The 20,714-nt window shown below is 49.4% G+C and overlaps 1 protein-coding gene across 1 annotated transcript in view; it reads left to right on the forward strand.

Moving 5' to 3' along the window:
* LUC7L3 (LUC7 like 3 pre-mRNA splicing factor) overlaps positions 1-20,714 on the forward strand; it is a 104,134-nt gene that overhangs the window by 53,854 nt on the left and 29,566 nt on the right. Inside the window, exons 5-6 of the mRNA XM_030207979.1 lie at positions 5,598-5,675; positions 19,974-20,078. Coding sequence (XP_030063839.1) covers positions 5,598-5,675; positions 19,974-20,078 — 183 coding nt within the window. The remainder of the gene's footprint in view (positions 1-5,597; positions 5,676-19,973; positions 20,079-20,714) is intronic.

A 20,714-nucleotide genomic window follows, 5' to 3' on the forward strand; every position in this document is an offset into this window, starting at 1 on the left:
CAGTTGGCGGGCTTGGTGGATGCGCTCCCCCCTGAGCAAGCCAAGCCATTTCAGGAGGTGGTCAGGCAGCTGAAGGCGTGCAGAAAATTCCTGGCCAGAGGGGTGTATGACACCTTTGATGTTGCGTCCAGGGCCGCTGCTCAAGGTGTGGTGATGCGCAGACTCTCATGGCTGCGTGCCTCCGACCTGGAGAATAGAATCCAGCAGCGGATTGCGGACTCGCCTTGCCGTGCGGATAACATTTTTGGAGAAAAAGTCGAGCAGGTGGTAGAGCAGCTCCACCAGCGGGACACTGCTTTCGACAAGTTCTCCCGCCGGCAGCCTTCAGCCTCTACCTCTACAGGTAGAAGATTTTTCGTGGGAAGGAAGACTGTTCCCTACTCTTCTGGTAAGCGTAGGTACAATCCTCCTTCCCGACAGCCTGCGGCCCAGGCTAAGCCCCAGCGCGCTCGCTCTCGTCAGCAGCGTGCGCCTCAGCAAGGCCCCTCGGCTCCCCAGCAAAAGCAAGGGACGAGCTTTTGACTGGCTCCAGCAGAGCATAGCCGACATCCAAGTGTCAGTGCCGGGCGACCTGCCAGTCGGAGGGAGGTTGAAAGCTTTTCACCAAAGGTGGCCTCTCATAACCTCCGATCAGTGGGTTCTCCAAATAGTCCGGCAAGGATACACCCTCAATTTGGCCTCAAAACCTCCAAATTGTCCACTGGGAGCTCAGTCTTACAGCTTCCAGCACAAGCAGGTACTTGCAGAGGAACTCTCCGCCCTTCTCAGCGCCAATGCGGTCGAGCCCGTGCCATCCGGGCAAGAAGGGCTGGGATTCTATTCCAGGTACTTCCTTGTGGAAAAGAAAACAGGGGGGATGCGTCCCATCCTAGACCTAAGGGCCCTGAACAAATATCTGGTCAAAGAAAAGTTCAGGATGCTTTCCCTGGGCACCCTTCTTCCCATGATTCAGGAAAACGATTGGCTATGCTCTCTGGACTTGAAGGATGCCTACACACACATCCCGATACTGCCAGCTCACAGACAGTATCTGCGATTTCAGCTGGGCACACGTCACTTCCAGTACTGTGTGCTACCCTTTGGGCTCGCCTCTGCGCCCAGGGTGTTCACAAAGTGCTTGGCTGTAGTAGCAGCGGCACTTCGCAGGCTGGGGGTGCACGTGTTCCCATATCTCAACGATTGGCTGGTGAAGAACACATCCGAGGCAGGAGCCCTGCAGTCCATGCAGATGACTATTCGCCTCCTGGAGCTACTGGGGTTTGTGATAAATTATCCAAAGTCCCATCTTCTCCCAGTGCAGAAACTCGAATTCATAGGAGCTCTGCTGGATTCTCGGACGGCTCGAGCCTATCTCCCAGAGGCGAGAGCCAACAACTTGTTGTCCCTCGTCTCACGGGTGCGAGCGTCACAGCAGATCACAGCGTGGCAGATGTTGAGATTGCTGGGCCACATGGCCTCCACAGTTCATGTGACTCCCATGGCCCGCCTTCACATGAGATCTGCCCAATGGACCCTAGCTTCCCAGTGGTTTCAGGCTGCTGGGGATCTAGAAGACGTGATCCACCTGTCCACGAGTTTTCTCAAATCCCTGTATTGGTGGACGATTTGGTCCAATTTGACTCTGGGACGTCCTTTCCAAATTCCTCAGCCACAAAAAGTGCTGACCACGGATGCGTCTCTCCTGGGGTGGGGAGCTCATGTCGATGGGCTTCACACCCAAGGAAGCTGGTCCCTCCAGGAACACGATCTGCAGATCAATCTTCTGGAGTTACAAGCGATCTGGAACGCTCTGAAGGCTTTCAGAGATCGGCTGTCCCACCAAATTATCCAAATTCAGACAGACAACCAGGTTGCCATGTATTACGTCAACAAGCAGGGGGGCACCGGATCTCGCCCCCTGTGTCAGGAAGCCCTCAGCATGTGGCTCTGGGCTCGCCGTCACGGCATGGTGCTCCAAGCCACATATCTGGCAGGCGTAAACAACAGTCTGGCCGACAGGTTGAGCAGGATTATGCAACCTCACGAGTGGTCGCTCAATTCCCGTGTAGTGCGACAGATCTTCCAGGTGTGGGGCACCCCCTTGGTAGACCTCTTCGCATCTCGAGCCAACCACAAAGTCCCTCAGTTCTGTTCCAGGCTTCAGGCCCACGGCAGACTGGCATCGGATGCCTTCCTCCTGGATTGGGGGGAGGGTCTGCTGTATGCTTATCCTCCCATACCTCTAGTGGGGAAGACTTTGTTGAAACTCAAGCAAGACCGAGGCACCATGATTCTGATTGCTCCTTTTTGGCCGCGTCAGATCTGGTTCCCTCTTCTTCTGGAGTTGTCCTCCGAAGAACCGTGGAGATTGGAGTGTTTTCCGACCCTCATCACACAGGACGAAGGGGCGCTTCTGCATCCCAACCTCCAGTCTCTGGCTCTCACGGCCTGGATGTTGAGAGCGTAGACTTTGCCTCTTTGGGTCTGTCAGAGGGTGTCTCCCGTATCTTGCTTGCTTCCAGGAAAGATTCCACTAAGAGGGGTTACTTCTTTCTATGGAGGAGGTTTTGCCGTCTGGTGTGACAGCAAGGCCCTAGACCCTCGCTCTTGTCCTACACAGACCCTGCTTGAATACCTTCTGCACTTGTCTGAGTCTGGTCTCAAGACCAACTCTGTAAGGGTTCACCTTAGTGCAATCAGTGCATACCATTACTGTGTGGAAGGTAAGCCGATCTCAGGACAGCCTTTAGTTGTTCGCTTCATGAGAGGTTTGCTTTTGTCAAAGCCCCCTGTCAAGCCTCCTACAGTGTCATGGGATCTCAATGTCGTTCTCACCCAGCTGATGAACCTCCTTTTGAGCCACTGGATTCCTGCCATCTGAAGTACTTGACCTGGAAGGTCATTTCTTGGTGGCAGTTACTTCAGCTCGTAGAGTCAGTGAGCTTCAGGCCCTGGTAGCCCAGGCCCCTTACACCAAATTTCATCATAACAGAGTAGTCCTCCGCACTCACCCTAAGTTCTTGCCAAAGGTTGTGTCGGAGTTCCATCTGAACCAGTCAATTGTCTTGCCAACATTCTTTCCCCGTCCTCATTCCTGCCCTGCTGAACGTCAGCTGCACACATTGGACTGCAAGAGAGCATTGGCCTTCTATCTGGAGCGGACACAGCCCAACAGACAGTCCGCCCAATTGTTTGTTTCTTTTGATCCCAACAGGAGGGGAGTGGCTGTAGGAAAACGCACCATATCCAATTGGCTAGCAGATTGCATTTCCTTCACTTACGCCCAGGCCGGGCTGGCTCTTGAGGGTCATGTCACGGCTCATAATGTTAGAGCCATGGCAGCGTCGGTAGCCCACTTGAAGTCAGCCACTATTGAAGAGATTTGCAAAGCTGCAACGTGGTCATCTGTCCACACATTCACATCTCATTACTGCCTGCAGCAGGATACCCGACGCGACAGTCGGTTCGGGCAGTCAGTGCTTCAGAATCTGTTCGGGGTTTAGAATCCAACTCCACCCCCCTAGGCCCATGTTTGTTCTGTTCCAGGCTGCACTCTCAGTTAGTTGGTAAATTTTTTTAGGTCAATCTCAGTTATGTCCTCGCCGTTGCGAGGCCCAATTGACCATGGTTTTTGTTTTGAGTGAGCCTGGGGGCTAGGGATACCCCATCAGTGAGAACAAGCAGCCTGCTTGTCCTCGGAGAAAGCGAATGCTACATACCTGTAGAAGGTATTCTCCGAGGACAGCAGGCTGATTGTTCTCACAAACCCGCCCGCCTCCCCTTTGGAGTTGTGTCTTCCCTAGTCTTTGTCTTGCTACATATGAGACTGGCCGGCACGAGCCGGTTTCGGGCGGGAAGACGGCCGCGCATGCGCATCGGCGCGCGAGGGCTAGCAAAGGCTTTTGCTAGTGAAGATTCCGATTGGAGGGGCTGCTGTGGACATCACCCATCAGTGAGAACAATCAGCCTGCTGTCCTCGGAGAATACCTTCTACAGGTATGTAGCATTCGCTTTACATTTGTAACCCTCCTTTTCCCACTTAGTAGTAGGCTCAAAGTGGCTTACATAGTTCCGGAGAGATGGTTACAGACTCTGGTGTGAACAAATACAGTATAGGGGTACTATTACAGTGACAAGTACAGTAAAGAAGTATCGGTAAATAGGTTGGGGTGGTTCAAACAAAATGTTAGGGTGTGATCATGCGTCGGGGTTGAAAACTGTCCGCTTCCTGATTAAAATGCCATATTTCATTATTCTGTGTATGTCAGATACTGTGGGGTATGCCTTCTTGAACAGTTGAGTTTTTAGGGTTTTTTTTTCGGAATTCTAGATGATTATTCGTAGATTTCAGGTGTTTTGGTAGAGAATTCCAGAGCTGTGTGCATATGTAAGAAAAACCTGATGCGTATATTGATTTATACTTCAGGCTTTACAACTTGGGAAGTGAAGAAGAATAATCTGTCTTGCACAACCTTGCCCTTTCAATAGCCATGCTGAAAGGCAAATTGAGTTGCACCCTGCATCAGAATCAAGCCTCAAACTAAAAGAAGTCCCCTGCTGGAAAGCAGAAAAGAACACTCTACCAACAGTCTTCCAAGATCTTCACACCACTGTCTCTTTGGCCACCCACTCTGGATCTACCAAGCTAAAAGCTGATAACTCTCTACTTTCTGACTAACCCTGCCCAACAAGGGCCATGGGAGGAAGAAATACAGGAGATCTGGCATGGGCCAAGGTTGAACCAGTGAATCTATCCCCTCCCAATGCCACTTCAAATATCATTGCCAACTGTCCTCAATGAACCATATATTAGGAATGTGCCCAGTTCTGCCTCCCTGGGCTAGATGATAATTTTTTTCCAGGCCGGTTTTTGCCTAGACAAAATTAGAGTGCTGGTGAGAGAGCATGCAGAACTTGAGCAGTTAGTATTTGTACAGCTAACAGCAAAAGTTAATTGGACATACCTTTAGAAATATGGATCTCACGGTGCATTACATGAATTTGTAGAACAGTTTTAATTGTGTGCTTTGTGACTAGAAGAGTGGCTTGTCAGAATATGGTCAACTGAATTATGAAACTAGGAGAGCCAGTGTGAGATGTCTCTGGCATGTGGGTGTATTGTAGATAACTAAACTATTAAAGCTAGTTCATTTATTTATTCATTGCTGTTAAGTAACGGAAACAAGTTGTAAATAATTTTCTCATTTTTTTAAGGATGTTTTGGAGGGGGGGGGGAGGGAGAGGATGTTATAAGACTGAGGTTAGGTGCAGTATGATTAACTGTCTATTCAACACATTGTCTCCTTACTCAAAACTGTTCTTTAGCATCAGCTCCACTGTTTTGCACAAGCGGGGTGTTATTCCCTCCCATCAGCAGATGGAGGTAGAGATTAAAAAACAAGTTCTGCTAGTTACATCACCATTATTAAGTGGTGGTGCCCCCTGGAACGATCCAGTATTTTCTCGACTCATTTGGGTTGGTAAAGTTTAATTCCCTTACCTTGTCTGTTTTGGAGCATGTGTTCATAACCTTGCTGTAATTTTGTGAAGTAAAACTTTTTTTTTTTAATAGGATCTGAAAAAAATGTTAACGTGTGTGTGTTTTAATATATATTTAGCAAGCAGCTGGACCTGCTGGAAAAAATGAGGAGAAGATTCAAGTGTTGACTGACAAAATTGATGGACTTCTTCAGCAGGTGAGGATCATTAGATATGAAATAATCGCATCATGTTCGTTGTTTAGAGAGAAGCTTACTTATATATTTTTTGAAACATTTTTTATTAAGTAGAATAATACATCGAGTATTGGTTCTTTTAAACAGAGAAAAGCTACCCCCATTCCCCTGGTGTGCTGGTGCTAAAACAATGCGTGGTCGGCCAAGCCACCCTCCTCCAACATGTAAAGTCTGTGTCTTTATGTGCAGAGAGCCTGTGTCTTGTACTGTTTCCCCACTGCCAAAGGAAGAAGGCTACGATTTCACACGTCACCGTCATGTAGCAGTTAAAGAGAGCAGTCCCCAATCCTGCTCATCTTCCCAGGTTAATGTGATCAGATAGCCCATTACATTCAGAGAGTATCAGACTACGCCCCCGAAGATATAATGTTTGAAAATATGGATTCCAGTTGTAAAAATCTTTTCTTGTGCTTTAGTGACCCTCTAGCATCATGGTCCTCCCACATACCTTGGAAATGAATCTTGTTTTACCAGTGCCAGAAATTGGGTGGATCCTGTGAAATCAGTATTGCGTAATACACTTCCTGGCTACTAGACACAATTTCCTAAGAAGCAGGCTCACCCCTCTGGAACAAACCAGAAAAGCTCCTGGTTTATCCAATAACATTTTGTCAATAGAACCGATTCCATTCTGACCCAAGGCAGTACAAAAATAGGTCCCCAGCTCACCGCAAAACCTCTATCAGTGTGCAACTCCAAAAAGCATGAATAAAGGTGTTATCTCCCACTGTGCACTTAGCAGAAAGAGGTGATTGTATGCCACCCGCTTGGTATAGCTGTGTTTGAGCACAATATGCTCTGAGGAATATCCGACAGTATCTCTTGCAGCCAAGCATACAAGTGCATGTACTCTCCCAATGTTAATAATCCTATTCCTGCCAGAAAGGTCCCTCCCCAAGTCATACATAAGTACATAAGCACCGCCATACTGGGAAAAGACCAAGGGTCCATCAAGCACAGCATCCTGTCTCTGACAGTGGCCAATCCAGGCTTTTAAATTCCGAAAGGCCAGCTGCTGTCACTGCATTTTCCGGCAACAAGTTCCAGAGTCTAACTACATGCTGAGTAAAGAAAAACTTTCTCCTATTTGTTTTAAGTCTACCATATTCTAGCTTCATCTTGTGTCCCCTGGTTTTGTTGTTGTTTGAAAGTGTAAACAAACGCTTTTTTTTTTTTTACATTTGTACCCCGCGCTTTCCCACTCATGGCAGGCTCAATGCGGCTTACATGGGGGCAATGGAGGGTTAAGTGACTTGCCCAGAGTCACAAGGAGCTGCCTGTGCCTGAAGTGGGAATCTATTCCGCTCATTATCTTGTAGACTTCTATCATATCACCCCTCAGCCGCCTTTTCTCCAAGCTGAAGAGCCCTAACCTTCTCAGCCTTTCCTCATAGTGAAGTCGTTCCATTCCCTTTATCATTTTCGTCGCCCTTCTCTGCACCTTCTCTAATTCCTTTATATCTTTTTTGAGATACGGCGACCAGAATTGGACACACTATTCGAGGTGCGGTTGCACCATGAACCGATACAGCGGCATTATAGCATCCTCGTGTTTGTTTTCCATCCCTTTCCTAATAATACTCAACATTCTGTGCGCTTTCTTTGCCGCCACAGCACACTGAGCAGAAGTTTTTAACGTCTTATCAACGATGACTTCCAGATCCCTTTCTAGGTCTGTGACTCCTAACGTGAAACCTTGCATGACATAGCTGTAATTTGGGTTCCTTTTACCCACATGCATCACTTTGCACTTGGCAACATTGAACTTCATCTGCCACTTGGACGCCGAATCCCCCAGTCTCGCGAGGTCCTCCTGTAATCTTTCACACTCCTGCGACTTGACGACCCTGAATAGTTTTGTGTCATCTGCGAATTTAATTACCTCACCAGTTACTCCCATCTCTAGGTCATTTATAAATATATTAAAAAACAGCGGTCCCAGCACAGACCCCTGCGAGACCCCACTAACTACCCTTCTCCACTGAGAATACTGACCATTCAGTCCTACTCTCTGCTTCCTGTCTTTCAACCAGTTCTTAATCCATAGTAATATCCTACCTCCGATCCCATGACTCTCCAGTTTCCTCTGGAGTCTTTCATGAGGCAGTTTGTCAAACGCCTTTTGAAAATCCAGATACACAATATCCAGTGGCTCCCCATTGTCCACATGTTTGTTCACCCCCTCAAAAAAATGCAATAGATTGGTGAGGCAAGACTTTCTTTCACTAAATCCGTGCTGACTTTGTCTCATCAGCCCATGTTTTTGTATGTGCTCTAATTTTATTCTTAATAATAGCCTCTAACATTTTGCCTGGTACCGACGTCAGACTCACCGGTCTATAATTTCCCGGATCTCCTCTGGAACCCTTTTTAAAAATCGGCGTAACATTGGCTACCCTCCAGTCTTCCAGTACCACACCTGATTTTAGGGATAGATTTTATATTGCTAACAGTAGCTCTACAAGTTCATTCTTCAGTTCTTTTAATACTCTGGGATGAATACCATCTGGTCCTGGTGGTTTACTACTCTTCAGTTTGCAGAACTGACCCATTACATCCTCCAAGTTTACAGTGAATTCGTTTAGTTTCTCCAACTCGCCTGCTTCAAATACCCTTTCCGACACCGGTATCCCTCCCAAATCCTCGGTGAACACCAAAGCAAAGAATTCATTTAATTTCTCCGCTACGGCTTTGTCTTCCCTGATCGCCCCTTTAACACTACTTTCGTCCAGCGGCCCAACCGATTCTTTAGCTGGCTTCCTGCTTTTAATGTATCTAAAAAAATTTTTTTACTATGTATTTTCGCTTCTGATGCTAACTTTTTTTCAAAGTCCTTTTTAGCCCTCCTTATCTCCGCTTTGCATTTGGCTTGGCATTCCGTATGTTTTATCTTATTATTTTCAGTCGGTTCTCTTCTCCATTTTCTGAAGGTTTGTTTTTTGGCTATAATGGCTTCCTTTACCTTACTGCTTAGCCACGCCGGCTGACGTTTGGTCTTTTTCCTCTTTTTCTAATACACGGACTATATTTGTCCTGTACCTCTAGGATGGTGTTTCTGAACAGCATTCATGCCTGATGCAAGTTTTTTACCTTGCGAGCTGCTCCTTTTAGTCTCTCTTTTTTTCACTGTTTTTCTCATTTTATCGTAATCACCTTTTCTAAAGTTAAATGCTAGTGTATTTGATTTCCAAAGTTCACTTCCTTCAAAGCCAATTTCAAGACTGATCATATTGTGATCACAGTTATCAAGCGGCCCTCACACCGTTACCCCCACACTAGATCATGAGCTCCACTAAGTACTAAGTCTAGTATTTTTCCTTCTCTTGTCTGCTCCTGAATCAGCTGTTCCGTGAAGCTGTCCTTGATTTCATCAAGAAATTTTATCTCTTTGGCGTGTACCGATGTTACATTAACTCAGTCTATATCCGGATAATTGAAATCACCCATTATTATTACATTGCCCATTTTATTCGCTTCCCTAATTTCCTTTGACATTGCTGCATCCGTCCGCTTGTCCTGGCCAGGCGGAGAGTAGTACACTCCTATCACTATTTTTTTCCTCTTTTCACGTGGAATTTCGATCCACAAAGATTCCAATAGGGGTTTTGTATCCTGCAATATTTGCAGCCTATCTGAGTCAAGGTTCTCATTAATATACAGTGCTACCCCTCCTCCAATCTTATCTACCCTATCACTACGATATAATTTGTAGCCCGGTATGACTGTGTCCCACTGGTTATCTTCCTTCCACCAGGTCTCCGTGATGCCTATAATATCCAATTTTTCATTGTGTGCAATGCATTCCAGCTCTCTCATCTTATGTCTCGGGCTCCTTGCATTTGTGTATAGACATTTCAATGCATGCTTGTTGCTCAGTTTTATATCCCGTTTAATACATGGCATTATTAATATGTTATCCTGTGTCTGGTTATTATTAATTTTACTTAAGGCCATAGGCGGTCGGTGGCCCAACTGTTTGGGGAGGCTAAAGGGGGCGGGGTGGAGCTTAAATCCATAATTGACTGATAACACACAGAAAAAATAAAAATAAGTCACAATACCTTTTATTAAATTTAGATATTAGATATGTATCATATGTCAAAGAATAAAGTGCTGCTCAAAGCAGATACTAACCACAATCGCTCAACTGCCAAACACTATGCACAACTTTGTGCAAAAACACACTCAGAACCTTACTGTACCATAAATATTACACTGGGCAGAACCTAATACACCAATATACCACCCATACGGAAAATGAAGACTGTCAACAATATGAAACAAGGGATCATATATCATGATACATGTAGAGCCACAAAACACCCTAATTCATGTTTAGTGTGGGATAAAATGCCATAAATAAGTAAATATAAACTTTTAATGTTGAGCACCTAATTCTCAAAGTGGACATATTCCAAACACTATAATGAAAAAAAAATGATCTTTTCTACCTTTGTTGTCTGGTGACTTTGTTTTTCTGATCATGCTGGCCCAGTATCTGATTCTGCTGCTATCTGTCCTCTTAACTCCGTTTCCAGGGCTTCCTTTCCGTCTTTCTTCTTCATTTCTTGCCCTACATCCGTAAGTAAAAGCTGGGTCCTCCATAGACTTGACTGTCTATTTTCTTCCTCCATGTGCAGTTTTTCTCTCTTCCTTTTCCCTCATCTCATCTCCTTCCTCACTCTTCCCTCCCCTCCCCTCCCCTCCATCCACCCATGTCCAGCAACCCTCCTATCCTCTCCATCCACCCATGTCCAGCAACCCTCCTCTCCCCCCGCCCTCCCCTCCATCCACTCATGTTAACCATCTCTTTCCAGCCTCCCCCCCACCAGCAGCCCATGTCAACCATCTCCCATCTGCCAGCCATTTCCTGCCTTCTTCCAGCCCCCCCCCCCCCCCGATCCCCCGCTCCCCAGGTCGTCAATCATCTCCCGTCTGCCCTCAGCTGCCCGATAGCCCTCGTTTCCTTCCTGCTCTTGCCCTACCTTAAAATATTGTAATTTTCCTGAAGCGGGCAGTGCGGCATTGCAAGCAGCAGCAGGCTTCAGCCTTCCTACTACTACTATAAATCATTTCTATAGCGCTACCAGTCGTACGCAGCGCTTCACAATTTAACATGAAGAAAAGACAGTCCCTGCTCAAAAGAGCTTACAATCAAAATCAGGACAGGACAAATAAGGGATAAGGGTAGGACAGAAAGATAGGACATATGGGGAAGGGACTATTGAAGAGAGGAAGACCAGATAAAGGTTACGAGCAGGTGACAAGTTAGGAATTAAAAGCAGCATCAAACAGGTAGGCCTTTAGCCCGGATTTTGAAGGCGGCCACGAATAATCATGAGAGAGATCTACATGCATTGCCTCCACTGCATGCAAATCTCTTTCAAGAATAATCATAGTGGATATCATGAAAATCTGACCGGCCGGGGTGCCTCCAGAACTAGGCCTAGGAACCACTGCTATATACACAAGTGTGAAACAATTACCAATAAAGTGCCCCCATTTTTTTACGTCATAAACAATAAATTGTTGTTCCCTTTCCGAGTCAATAAGGGGGAATAAAACCTACAGCAAACGCCTAGAATTTCAATTTTTCTACGGTTCAGAGTAAATCTATTTAGAAGATTCTTAAGAGACTAAATGGTAAAAGACATCGGGTTAACAGTGATATTTGCATAAAACCCAACAAGAAGACTGGGGCCGCCTACCCAACGGTGAACAGAGAATTTGAACACGAAGGCAGAAAACGGAGGACAACAATTTAAAGAGCACTGATAAGAATTACGTGAACTAGTGTTGGTTTTCAAAGGAGAAGTTTACAAGCTCATCATCTAGGTCCGGACCCTTATTTAATGTGCTAGGAAACCAGATGAAGCATCTCAACTGGGCAGACTGGACAACCCAACCAACCTTTACCTGTTATCATATACTATATTACAAATAACTAGGTTCCGAGATCCAACACAGGTAAATAATCACTGCAGACCATGTGGCACAACAGCCCTATGCGTCACTTACTTCAGGACCGATATTCCCCTACCACCCGGGGCTCTTCCACGGATGTGGTGAGGACATTCCTTTGGAAACTTTTGTGCCTCCTTTCCTGTGTGAATACGTTTAACAAACCACCACTAACCTGTTGGGGGTTAGGCAGCTCTCACGCTCTTTTCTTCAAAGACAATTTTCCACCCCGGCTCCCTCGCATGGTTCCGCCCTCGCTGATACAGGAAATACGTCAGAAGAGGGCGGAGCCATGCGAGGGAAGGCTGGAGCCTACTGCTGCTTGCAATGCCGTTGCTGCCCGACCGAGGAAAAATACAATATTTAAAGGTAGGGCGAGGGCAGGAAGGAAACGAGGGCTATCGGGCAGCTGAGGGCAGACGGGAGATGATTGGCGACCTGGCTGGGGAGCGGGGAAGCCTGCAGCTCGCGGGGTGGGGGCAGCGGTTGGGCTGGGGAGGCTTAGCCTCCCCAAGCCTCTCATACAGGGCGCCTATGCTTAAGGCCATCTACTCCACTACGGTTTCTTTGACATCCTTACTTACAAGGAACTTATTCTTCCCTGTTTGGGTGATATCCTCAAAAGATACCCTATCCTGAACCATGCGCTTTTGAGCGACTGTCGGCCTCCCCCCCCCCCCCCCCTCCCGTTTCTAGTTTAAAAGCTGTTCTAGTTCCTTGTTAAATGTTGACGCCAGCAGCCTGGTCCCACTCTGGTTAAGGTGAAGCCCATCAGATCAGAATAGGCTCTCCCTTCCCCAGAATGCTGCCCAGTTCCTGACAAATCCAAAACCCTCATCCCCGCACCATCGTCTCATCCACGCATTGAGAGTCCGAATCTTTACCTGTTGCTTGGGCCCTGCGCGTGGAACAGGTAGTATTTCAGAAAATGCTACCCTAGAGGATCTGGATTTGAGCTTCCTTCCTAAAAGCCTAAATTTGGCTTCCAGAACCTCTCTTCCACATTTTCCTACGTCGTTGGTACCAACTTGTACCAAGATGGCCGGCTCCTCCCCAGCACTATCTAAAATCTTGTCTAGATGCCCACCGCTCCCGTATATCCCACAGATCTTTAGGTGGTTCCATTTGGACCAGAGTCTTATGCACTCCTGAGATACTGTTTCCTCTCTGAGATGGCCTCAAAGAAGGCTCTAACTTTCACCCCCATTTGCAACTGAAACAGGTCCACATCCAGTGATGCCACATAATGTTTGACCTGGCAATACCCCATCCCTCTCCAATTTTCTGCTGGAGTGCCTCATAGGAAATAAGAGTCCCCCCCCCCCCCCCCCCCCCCCCCATCTAACAGATGTTCCAATCTAGTCACTCCTTGACGCTCCCAATTCATAAAGGCATTATTGTCCAATCCTGGTCTTAAGGTCACATTCCCTTGTAATGTGATCTGAACTGTCACCAATGGATTGCTTCCAAGACTCCTCACTAGATCCCTCCAGACTGCCCATAAGGGGTCAATAATAATCCCTTGCTGAACTGTCAAGGCACTTGAGAGCCAGTACTATGCAGTAAAGAAAGAAAGTAATGTGGTACATAATAGGACTGCTCCACTTCTAGGATAGTAAAGCGTAACTTCCTATACATCCAATCTGTAATGTGGCTTAAGAGAGGCATGCCTGGTTGTATAAACGCAAGTTAAGCCATCCTCCCCCCCAGCTCACCAGTAGCAGAGGAAATTTCAATTTTGGCTTTTTAAGGCACCAGCAAAATTTTGCAAAGGATTTATTTTGGTTTCAGAGGTCACTACGTAGCTGGTAAAGGGGAGAGTCTGAATGAGGTAGAGCCATTGAGACAAAATGATCATACGTATCAGACTAATCCACCCCATTAATGACAGAGGCTGTGTGCTTATCAATAATTGATAAACATTTAAAGTCGGAGAGAGAAGATACATCCATTGCCACTCGTATTACTAGATATTTATATTTGACCCTTGCCCACTTCAAGGAGAACAGGGAAAAAACCTGCTCTGAAGAGGAAATGGCTTCTGATTTTTCCAATTTAAGACGGAAGCCTGCGTAATCACCGTTCTCTGAGGACAAGCAGGCTGCTTGTTCTCACGACTGGGGTGACATCCGCGGCAGCCCCCACCAACCGGAAAAAGCTTCGCGGGCGGTCCGCACGCAGGGCACGCCCACCGCGCATGCGTGGCCGTCTTCCCGCCTGTGCGCGACCGTTCCCGCCAGTCTTTTCTTTTCCGCGCCTGGAGAGAGTCGTGCGTCTGCCGCTCTCTCTTAGTCAGCCCCGGAAAACCGTCGCGTTGTTCGCGAATTCGTTTATTTTTTGTTTCTGTTGCCGCGCGCTCCAGTTTTTCCTTTTTCATTTAAAAAAAAAAAGAGAGCACGCGCGCTATTTTCCCTCGTTTTCTAGCGGGGGCGTCGCGTTGCGGCCTTGTGGCCGCGCGGTCGATTATTTTTCGAGGTGTGATTTACCACCACCATCGACGACTTTAACTTCGCCGACGCGATTTTTCCGTCGATGTCCTCGAAGGTCCCGAGTGGATTTAAGAAGTGTGGTCGGTGCGGCCGGCCTATCTTGCAGACCGACACCCACGCTTGGTGCCTCCAGTGCCTCGGGCCGGAGCACAATATCAAGTCGTGTTCTTTGTGTCTTGGTCTCCGGAAACGGACTCAGGTTGCGAGGCAAGTTCTTCGGGACCGTCTTTTTGGAACTTGCGCCGGCCCCTCGACATCGACCTCGACGGTATCGACGGCCGGTTCTTCGGTACCAGTATCGGTGTCCGCGAAATCGACACCGATGGCATCGACCCCAGGAGTACAGGTCCCGTCGGCCCGCCGGTCCTCCGGTGACGGTAGGGGTGAGAGGCCGCGTGGGCAATCGGCCCCGGTCACTCCCTCTGCTCATGGCCCTCGGGACCGAACCCTGTCCGACCCGGCCCCTCGAGACCGAGGGGGATCGACATCCTCCTCCTCTGTTCCACCGGGCGCCGATGACGGGCACCGCAAAAAACAGAAAAAGCACAGTCATCGGTCCCCATCGGTGCGCACGGCCCTCGGTGCCGGAGAGGAGTCGACGCCGAAGCGTCCACGTCGAGAGGAGAGGTCCCCCTCGGTAGTGGAGGTACCGACGCGTCAGGGTCCCAGCACTTCGGTGCAGTCTCCTGGACCCGAGCAGCTTCCGGCACCGACGCCTCTACCGACCCCCCGTCTTTCCCGACAGCGGGCCTGGACGAGTGCCTCCGAGCCATCCTTCCGGGGATCCTGGAAGGGCTGATGCGCCAAGCACCCCCGGCGCCGTTGACTGTGGCGCCGACGAGCTCTAGCCCGGTGCCGAGGCCTTCGACACCACCGCCGCTTGCGGCGCCAGTCTTGACCGCCACGCAGGTGGAGTCGACGTCGATGGAGGGAGCTTCGTCCCCGCCGGCGCGAGAGTCCACCGCTCGACGACACCGAGGCCTCGGTGCCTCGACGTCGAGCCGGGCCCGGTTAAGGACTCAGCTACATGAGCTTATGTCCGATACCGAGGAAGAGGCCTCGTGGGGGGAAGAGGAGGACCCCAGATATTTCTCCTCAGAGGAGTCTGTGGGCCTTCCCTCTGACCCCACGCCTTTGCCGGAGAGGAAGCTCTCACCTCCTGAGAGCCTCTCCTTTGCCTCCTTTGTTAGGGATATGTCTATATGCATTCCCTTCCCCGTGGTCTCTGTGGATGAGCCGAGGGCTGAGATGCTCGAGGTCCTCGACTATCCATCACCACCTAGAGAGTCCTCCACGGTACCGTTGCACAATGTCCTCAAAGAGACACTGCTTCGGAACTGGATGAGACCATTATCTAATCCCACCATTCCCAAGAAAGCAGAGTCCCAGTACAGAATCCACTCGGACCCAGAGTTAATGCGGCCCCAATTGCCCCATGACTCGGCGGTCGTGGAGTCTGCTCTCAAGAGGGCACGGAGTTCGAGGGATACCGCCTCGGCGCCCCCGGGGCGGGAGTCTCGCACTCTGGACTCGTTTGGGAGGAAGGCCTACCAATCTTCCATGCTCGTGACCCGCATCCAATCTTACCAGCTCTACACGAGCATACACATGCGGAACACTGTGAAGCAACTGGCGGACCTGGTTGATAAGCTCCCGCCGGAGCAGTCCAGGCCTTATCAGGAGGTGGTCAGGCAGCTGAAGGCGTGCAGAAAATTCCTGTCCAGGGGTATCTATGACACCTGTGACGTGGCATCTCGTGCTGCGGCCCAAGGTATAGTGATACGCAGGCTCTCATGGCTGCGTGCCTCTGACCTGGACAACCGCACCCAGCAGAGACTGGCCAACGTCCCTTGCCGGGGGGATAATATTTTTGGCGAGAAGGTCGAGCAGCTGGTGGACCAACTGCATCAGCGGGAAACCGCCCTCGACAAGCTCTCCCACCGGGCGCCTTCAGCATCCACCTCTGCAGGTGGACGTTTTTCCCGGGCCCGGCAGGCTGCGCCCTATGCTTTTGCCAAGCGTAGGTACACCCAGCCGGCCCGAAGGCCTCGACAGGCACAAGGACAGCCCCAGCGCGCTCATTCTCGTCAACAGCGTGCGCCTAAGCAGCCCCCTGCGCTTCCACAGCAAAAGCAAGGGACGGGCTTTTGACTGGATCCACGGGAACATAGCCGCCCTCAAAGTGTCCGTGCCGGATGATCTGCCGGTCGGAGGGAGGTTAAAATTTTTTCACCAACGGTGGCCTCTCATAACCTCCGACCAGTGGGTTCTCCAAATAGTGCGGTGCGGATACGCCCTAAATTTGGCCTCCCTTCCACCAAATTGTCCTCCGGGAGCTCAATCCTTCAGCTCCCATCACAAGCAGGTACTTGCAGAGGAACTCTCCGCCCTTCTCAGCGCCAATGCGGTCGAGCCCGTACCACCCGGGCAGGAAGGGCAGGGATTCTATTCCAGGTACTTCCTTGTGGAAAAGAAAACAGGGGGGATGCGTCCCATCCTAGACCTGAACAAATTCCTGGTCAAAGAAAAGTTCAGGATGCTTTCCTTGGGCACCCTTCTGCCAATGATTCAGAAAAACGATTGGCTATGTTCCCTGGATTTAAAGGACGCATACACTCACATCCCAATACTGCCAGCTCACAGGCAGTATCTCAGATTCCGCCTGGGCGCACGGCACTTTCAGTATTGTGTGCTGCCCTTTGGGCTCGCCTCTGCCCCACGGATGTTTACAAAGTGCCTCGTGGTGGTGGCGGCGTATCTACGCAAGCTGGTAGTGCACATGTTCCCATATCTCGACGATTGGCTGGTCAAGAACACCTCGGAGGCAGGAGCCCTCCGGTCCATGCAGTGCACTATTCAACTCCTGGAGCTGCTGGGGTTTGTGATAAATTACCCAAAGTCCCATCTCCAGCCAACCCAGTCTCTGGAATTCATAGGAGCTCTGCTGGCTACCCAGGCGGCTCAGGCCTTCCTTCCCGAAGCGAGGGCCACCAACCTCCTGTCCCTGGCTTCGCAGACCAGAGCGTCTCAGCAGGTCACAGCTCGGCAGATGTTGAGACTTCTGGGTCATATGGCCTCCACAGTCCATGTGACTCCCATGGCTCGTCTTCACATGAGATCTGCTCAATGGACCCTAGCTTCCCAGTGGTTTCAAGCCACCGGGAATCTAGAAGATGTCATCCGCCTCTCCACCAGTTGCCGCACTTCACTGCTCTGGTGGACCATTCGGGCCAATTTGACCCTGGGACGTCCATTCCAAATTCCACAGCCCACGAAAGTGCTGACGACGGATGCATCTCGCCTGGGGTGGGGAGCTCATGTCGATGGACTCCACACCCAGGGTCTGTGGTCCCTCCAGGAAAAGGATCTGCAGATCAACCTCCTGGAGCTCCGAGCGATCTGGAACGCACTGAAGGCTTTCAGAGATCAGCTGTTCTGCCAAATTATCCAAATTCGGACAGACAATCAGGTTGCAATGTATTACGTCAACAAGCAGGGGGGCACCGGATCTCGCCCCCTGTGCCAGGAAGCCGTCGGGATGTGGAGTTGGGCTTGCCAGTTCGGCATGCTCCTCCAAGCCACATACCTGGCAGGCGTAAACAACAGTCTGGCCGACAGACTGAGCAGAGTCATGCAACCGCACGAGTGGTCGCTCCATTCCAGAGTGGTACGCAAGATCTTCCGAGAGTGGGGCACCCCCTCGGTGGACCTTTTCGCCTCTCAGACCAACCACAAGCTGCCTCTGTTCTGTTCCAGACTTCAGACACACGGCAGACTAGCGTCGGACGCCTTTCTCCTTCATTGGGGGACCGGCCTCCTGTATGCTTATCCTCCCATACCTTTGGTGGGGAAGACCTTACTGAAGCTCAAGCAAGACCGCGGCACCATGATTCTGATAGCGCCCTTTTGGCCCCGTCGGATCTGGTTCCCTCTTCTTCTGGAGTTGTCCTCAGAAGAACCGTGGAGATTGGAGTGTTTTCCGACTCTCATTTCGCAGAACGACGGAGCGTTGCTGCACCCCAACCTTCAGTCCCTGGCTCTCACGGCCTGGATGTTGAGGGCGTAGACTTCACTGCGTTGGGTCTGTCTGAGGGTGTCTCCCGTGTCTTGCTTGCCTCTAGGAAGGATTCCACTAAAAAGAGTTACTTTTTCAAGTGGAGGAGGTTTGTCGTTTGGTGTGCGAGCAAGGCCCTAGAACCTCGTTCTTGCCCTGCACAGAACCTGCTTGAATACCTTCTGCACTTATCAGAGTCTGGCCTCAAGACCAACTCCGTAAGGAATCACCTTAGTGCGATTAGTGCTTACCATTATCGTGTGGAAGGTAAAGCCATCTCTGGAGAGCCTTTAGTCGTTCGATTCATGAGAGGCTTGCTTTTGTCAAAGCCCCCTATCAAGCCTCCTACAGTGTCATGGGATCTCAACGTCGTCCTCACCCAGCTGATGAAACCTCCTTTTGAGCCACTGAATACCTGCCATCTGAAGTACTTGACCTGGAAGGTCATTTTCTTGGTGGCAGTTACTTCAGCTCGTAGGGTCAGTGAGCTTCAAGCCCTGGTAGCTCATGCTCCGTATACCAAATTTCATCACAACAGAGTAGTGCTCCGCACCCACCCAAAGTTCCTGCCGAAGGTGGTGTCGGAGTTCCATCTTAACCAGTCAATTGTCTTGCCAACATTCTTCCCCAGGCCGCATACCCGCCCTGCTGAACGTCAGTTGCACACATTGGACTGCAAGAGAGCATTGGCCTTCTACTTGGAGCGGACACAGCCCCACAGACAGTCCGCCCAATTGTTTGTTTCTTTCGACCCTAACAGGCTAGGGGTCGCTGTCGGGAAACGCACCATCTCCAATTGGCTAGCAGATTGCATTTCCTTCACTTACGCCCAGGCTGGGCTGGCTCTTGAGGGTCATGTCACGGCTCATAGTGTTAGAGCCATGGCAGCGTCAGTGGCCCACTTGAAGTCGGCCACTATTGAAGAGATCTGCAAGGCTGCGACGTGGTCATCTGTCCACACATTCACATCACATTACTGCCTCCAGCAGGATACCCGACGCGACATGGGGCAGTCGGTGCTGCAGAATCTGTTTGGGGTGTAAATCCAACTCCACCCTCCAGGACCCGAATTTATTCTGGTCAGGCTGCACTCTCAGTTAGTAGTTCTTCGTAGGTCAATTTTCTGTTGTATCCTCGCCGTTGCGAGGTTCAATTGACCTGGGTTCTTGTTTTGAGTGAGCCTGAGAGCTAGGGATACCCCAGTCGTGAGAACAAGCAGCCTGCTTGTCCTCAGAGAAAGTGAATGATACATACCTGTAGCAGGTGTTCTCCGAGGACAGCAGGCTGATTGTTCTCACCTACCCTCCCTCCTCCCCTTTGGAGTTGCGTTTTCATCTTTTTGCTTGTCATTCAACTGGCGGGAACGGTCGCGCACGGGCGGGAAAACGGCCGTGCATGCGCGGTGGGCGTGCCCTGCGTGCGGACCGCCCGCAAAGCTTTTTCCGGTTGGTGGGGGCTACCGCGGACGTCACCCCAGTCGTGAGAACAATCAGCCTGCTGTCCTCGGAGAACACCTGCTACAGGTATGTATCATTCACTTATTCCTTAATTAGTTCCACCAAAGCTTCTAAAGATTGGTTAGGAGTAGTAAGATGGACCAGGATGTCATCTGCGAAAGCTGCTACCTTAAAACTATGGGGACCAACAACAGGGGGGATAAAGGGCAGCTCTGTCTTGTACCCCTTAATATAAAAAAGATTTGGCTGCCAGCCCATTTACTAAAACGTTTGCATGTGGTGCTTATATTTTTTATAGATTGAAGAACTGGGTTCTGAAGGAAAGGTGGAAGAAGCCCAAGGAATGATGAAACTGGTTGAACAGCTTAAAGAGGAGCGAGAACTGCTCAGATCCACGACTTCAGTAAGTAAGCATTTTCTGTTAGATTTATTGTATCGTATTAGAACGCTTGAATAACCTTACATGGAAAAATGATTAAGTTACAGTCACTGTATGAAATTTGAACTGTAGTTACTTCGTTATTTCTGTACAGAAAACTTCCATTGTAAAATAAGGGCAAAGATGATATTCGGTATGGTTTCCATTTTTCTAGGTTGATAGTTTTATAGAACAGAGGCCTGTATAGAAATGTACTGTAATCCAGTCTTCTTAAAGACCTTCCGTTCCACAAACTGCATCTTAACTGCATATTGACTATAGTTTTATTTGGCAAAGAGGAGGGGGCTTATCTTGAAGTCAGATACACCAAAGGCTTATGGTATGAAATTGAAGTTGCTCCATATCGGTTAATTAGAACTTTATACAGTCTGCTTCTATAAGGCAAGACAGCGCCAGCACAGACTGACTTTTTGTTAACAAGCAGCATAGAGATCACTATTCTTATGCAGAGAGATGGTAAAAATCTGGGATCTAGCAATCATCATAAGAGTTTTCTTGAAAACAGTTTAACAGGAAACCAGAATCTGTTAGCAGACAGATTGTCAAGTGCTGCAACCAGACAAGTAGTCCCTGGACATGGGGTATATTGACCAAGCTCTT

Source organism: Microcaecilia unicolor, chromosome 6 (assembly GCF_901765095.1).
Source record: "Microcaecilia unicolor chromosome 6, aMicUni1.1, whole genome shotgun sequence".
NCBI lineage: Eukaryota > Metazoa > Chordata > Amphibia > Gymnophiona > Siphonopidae > Microcaecilia > Microcaecilia unicolor.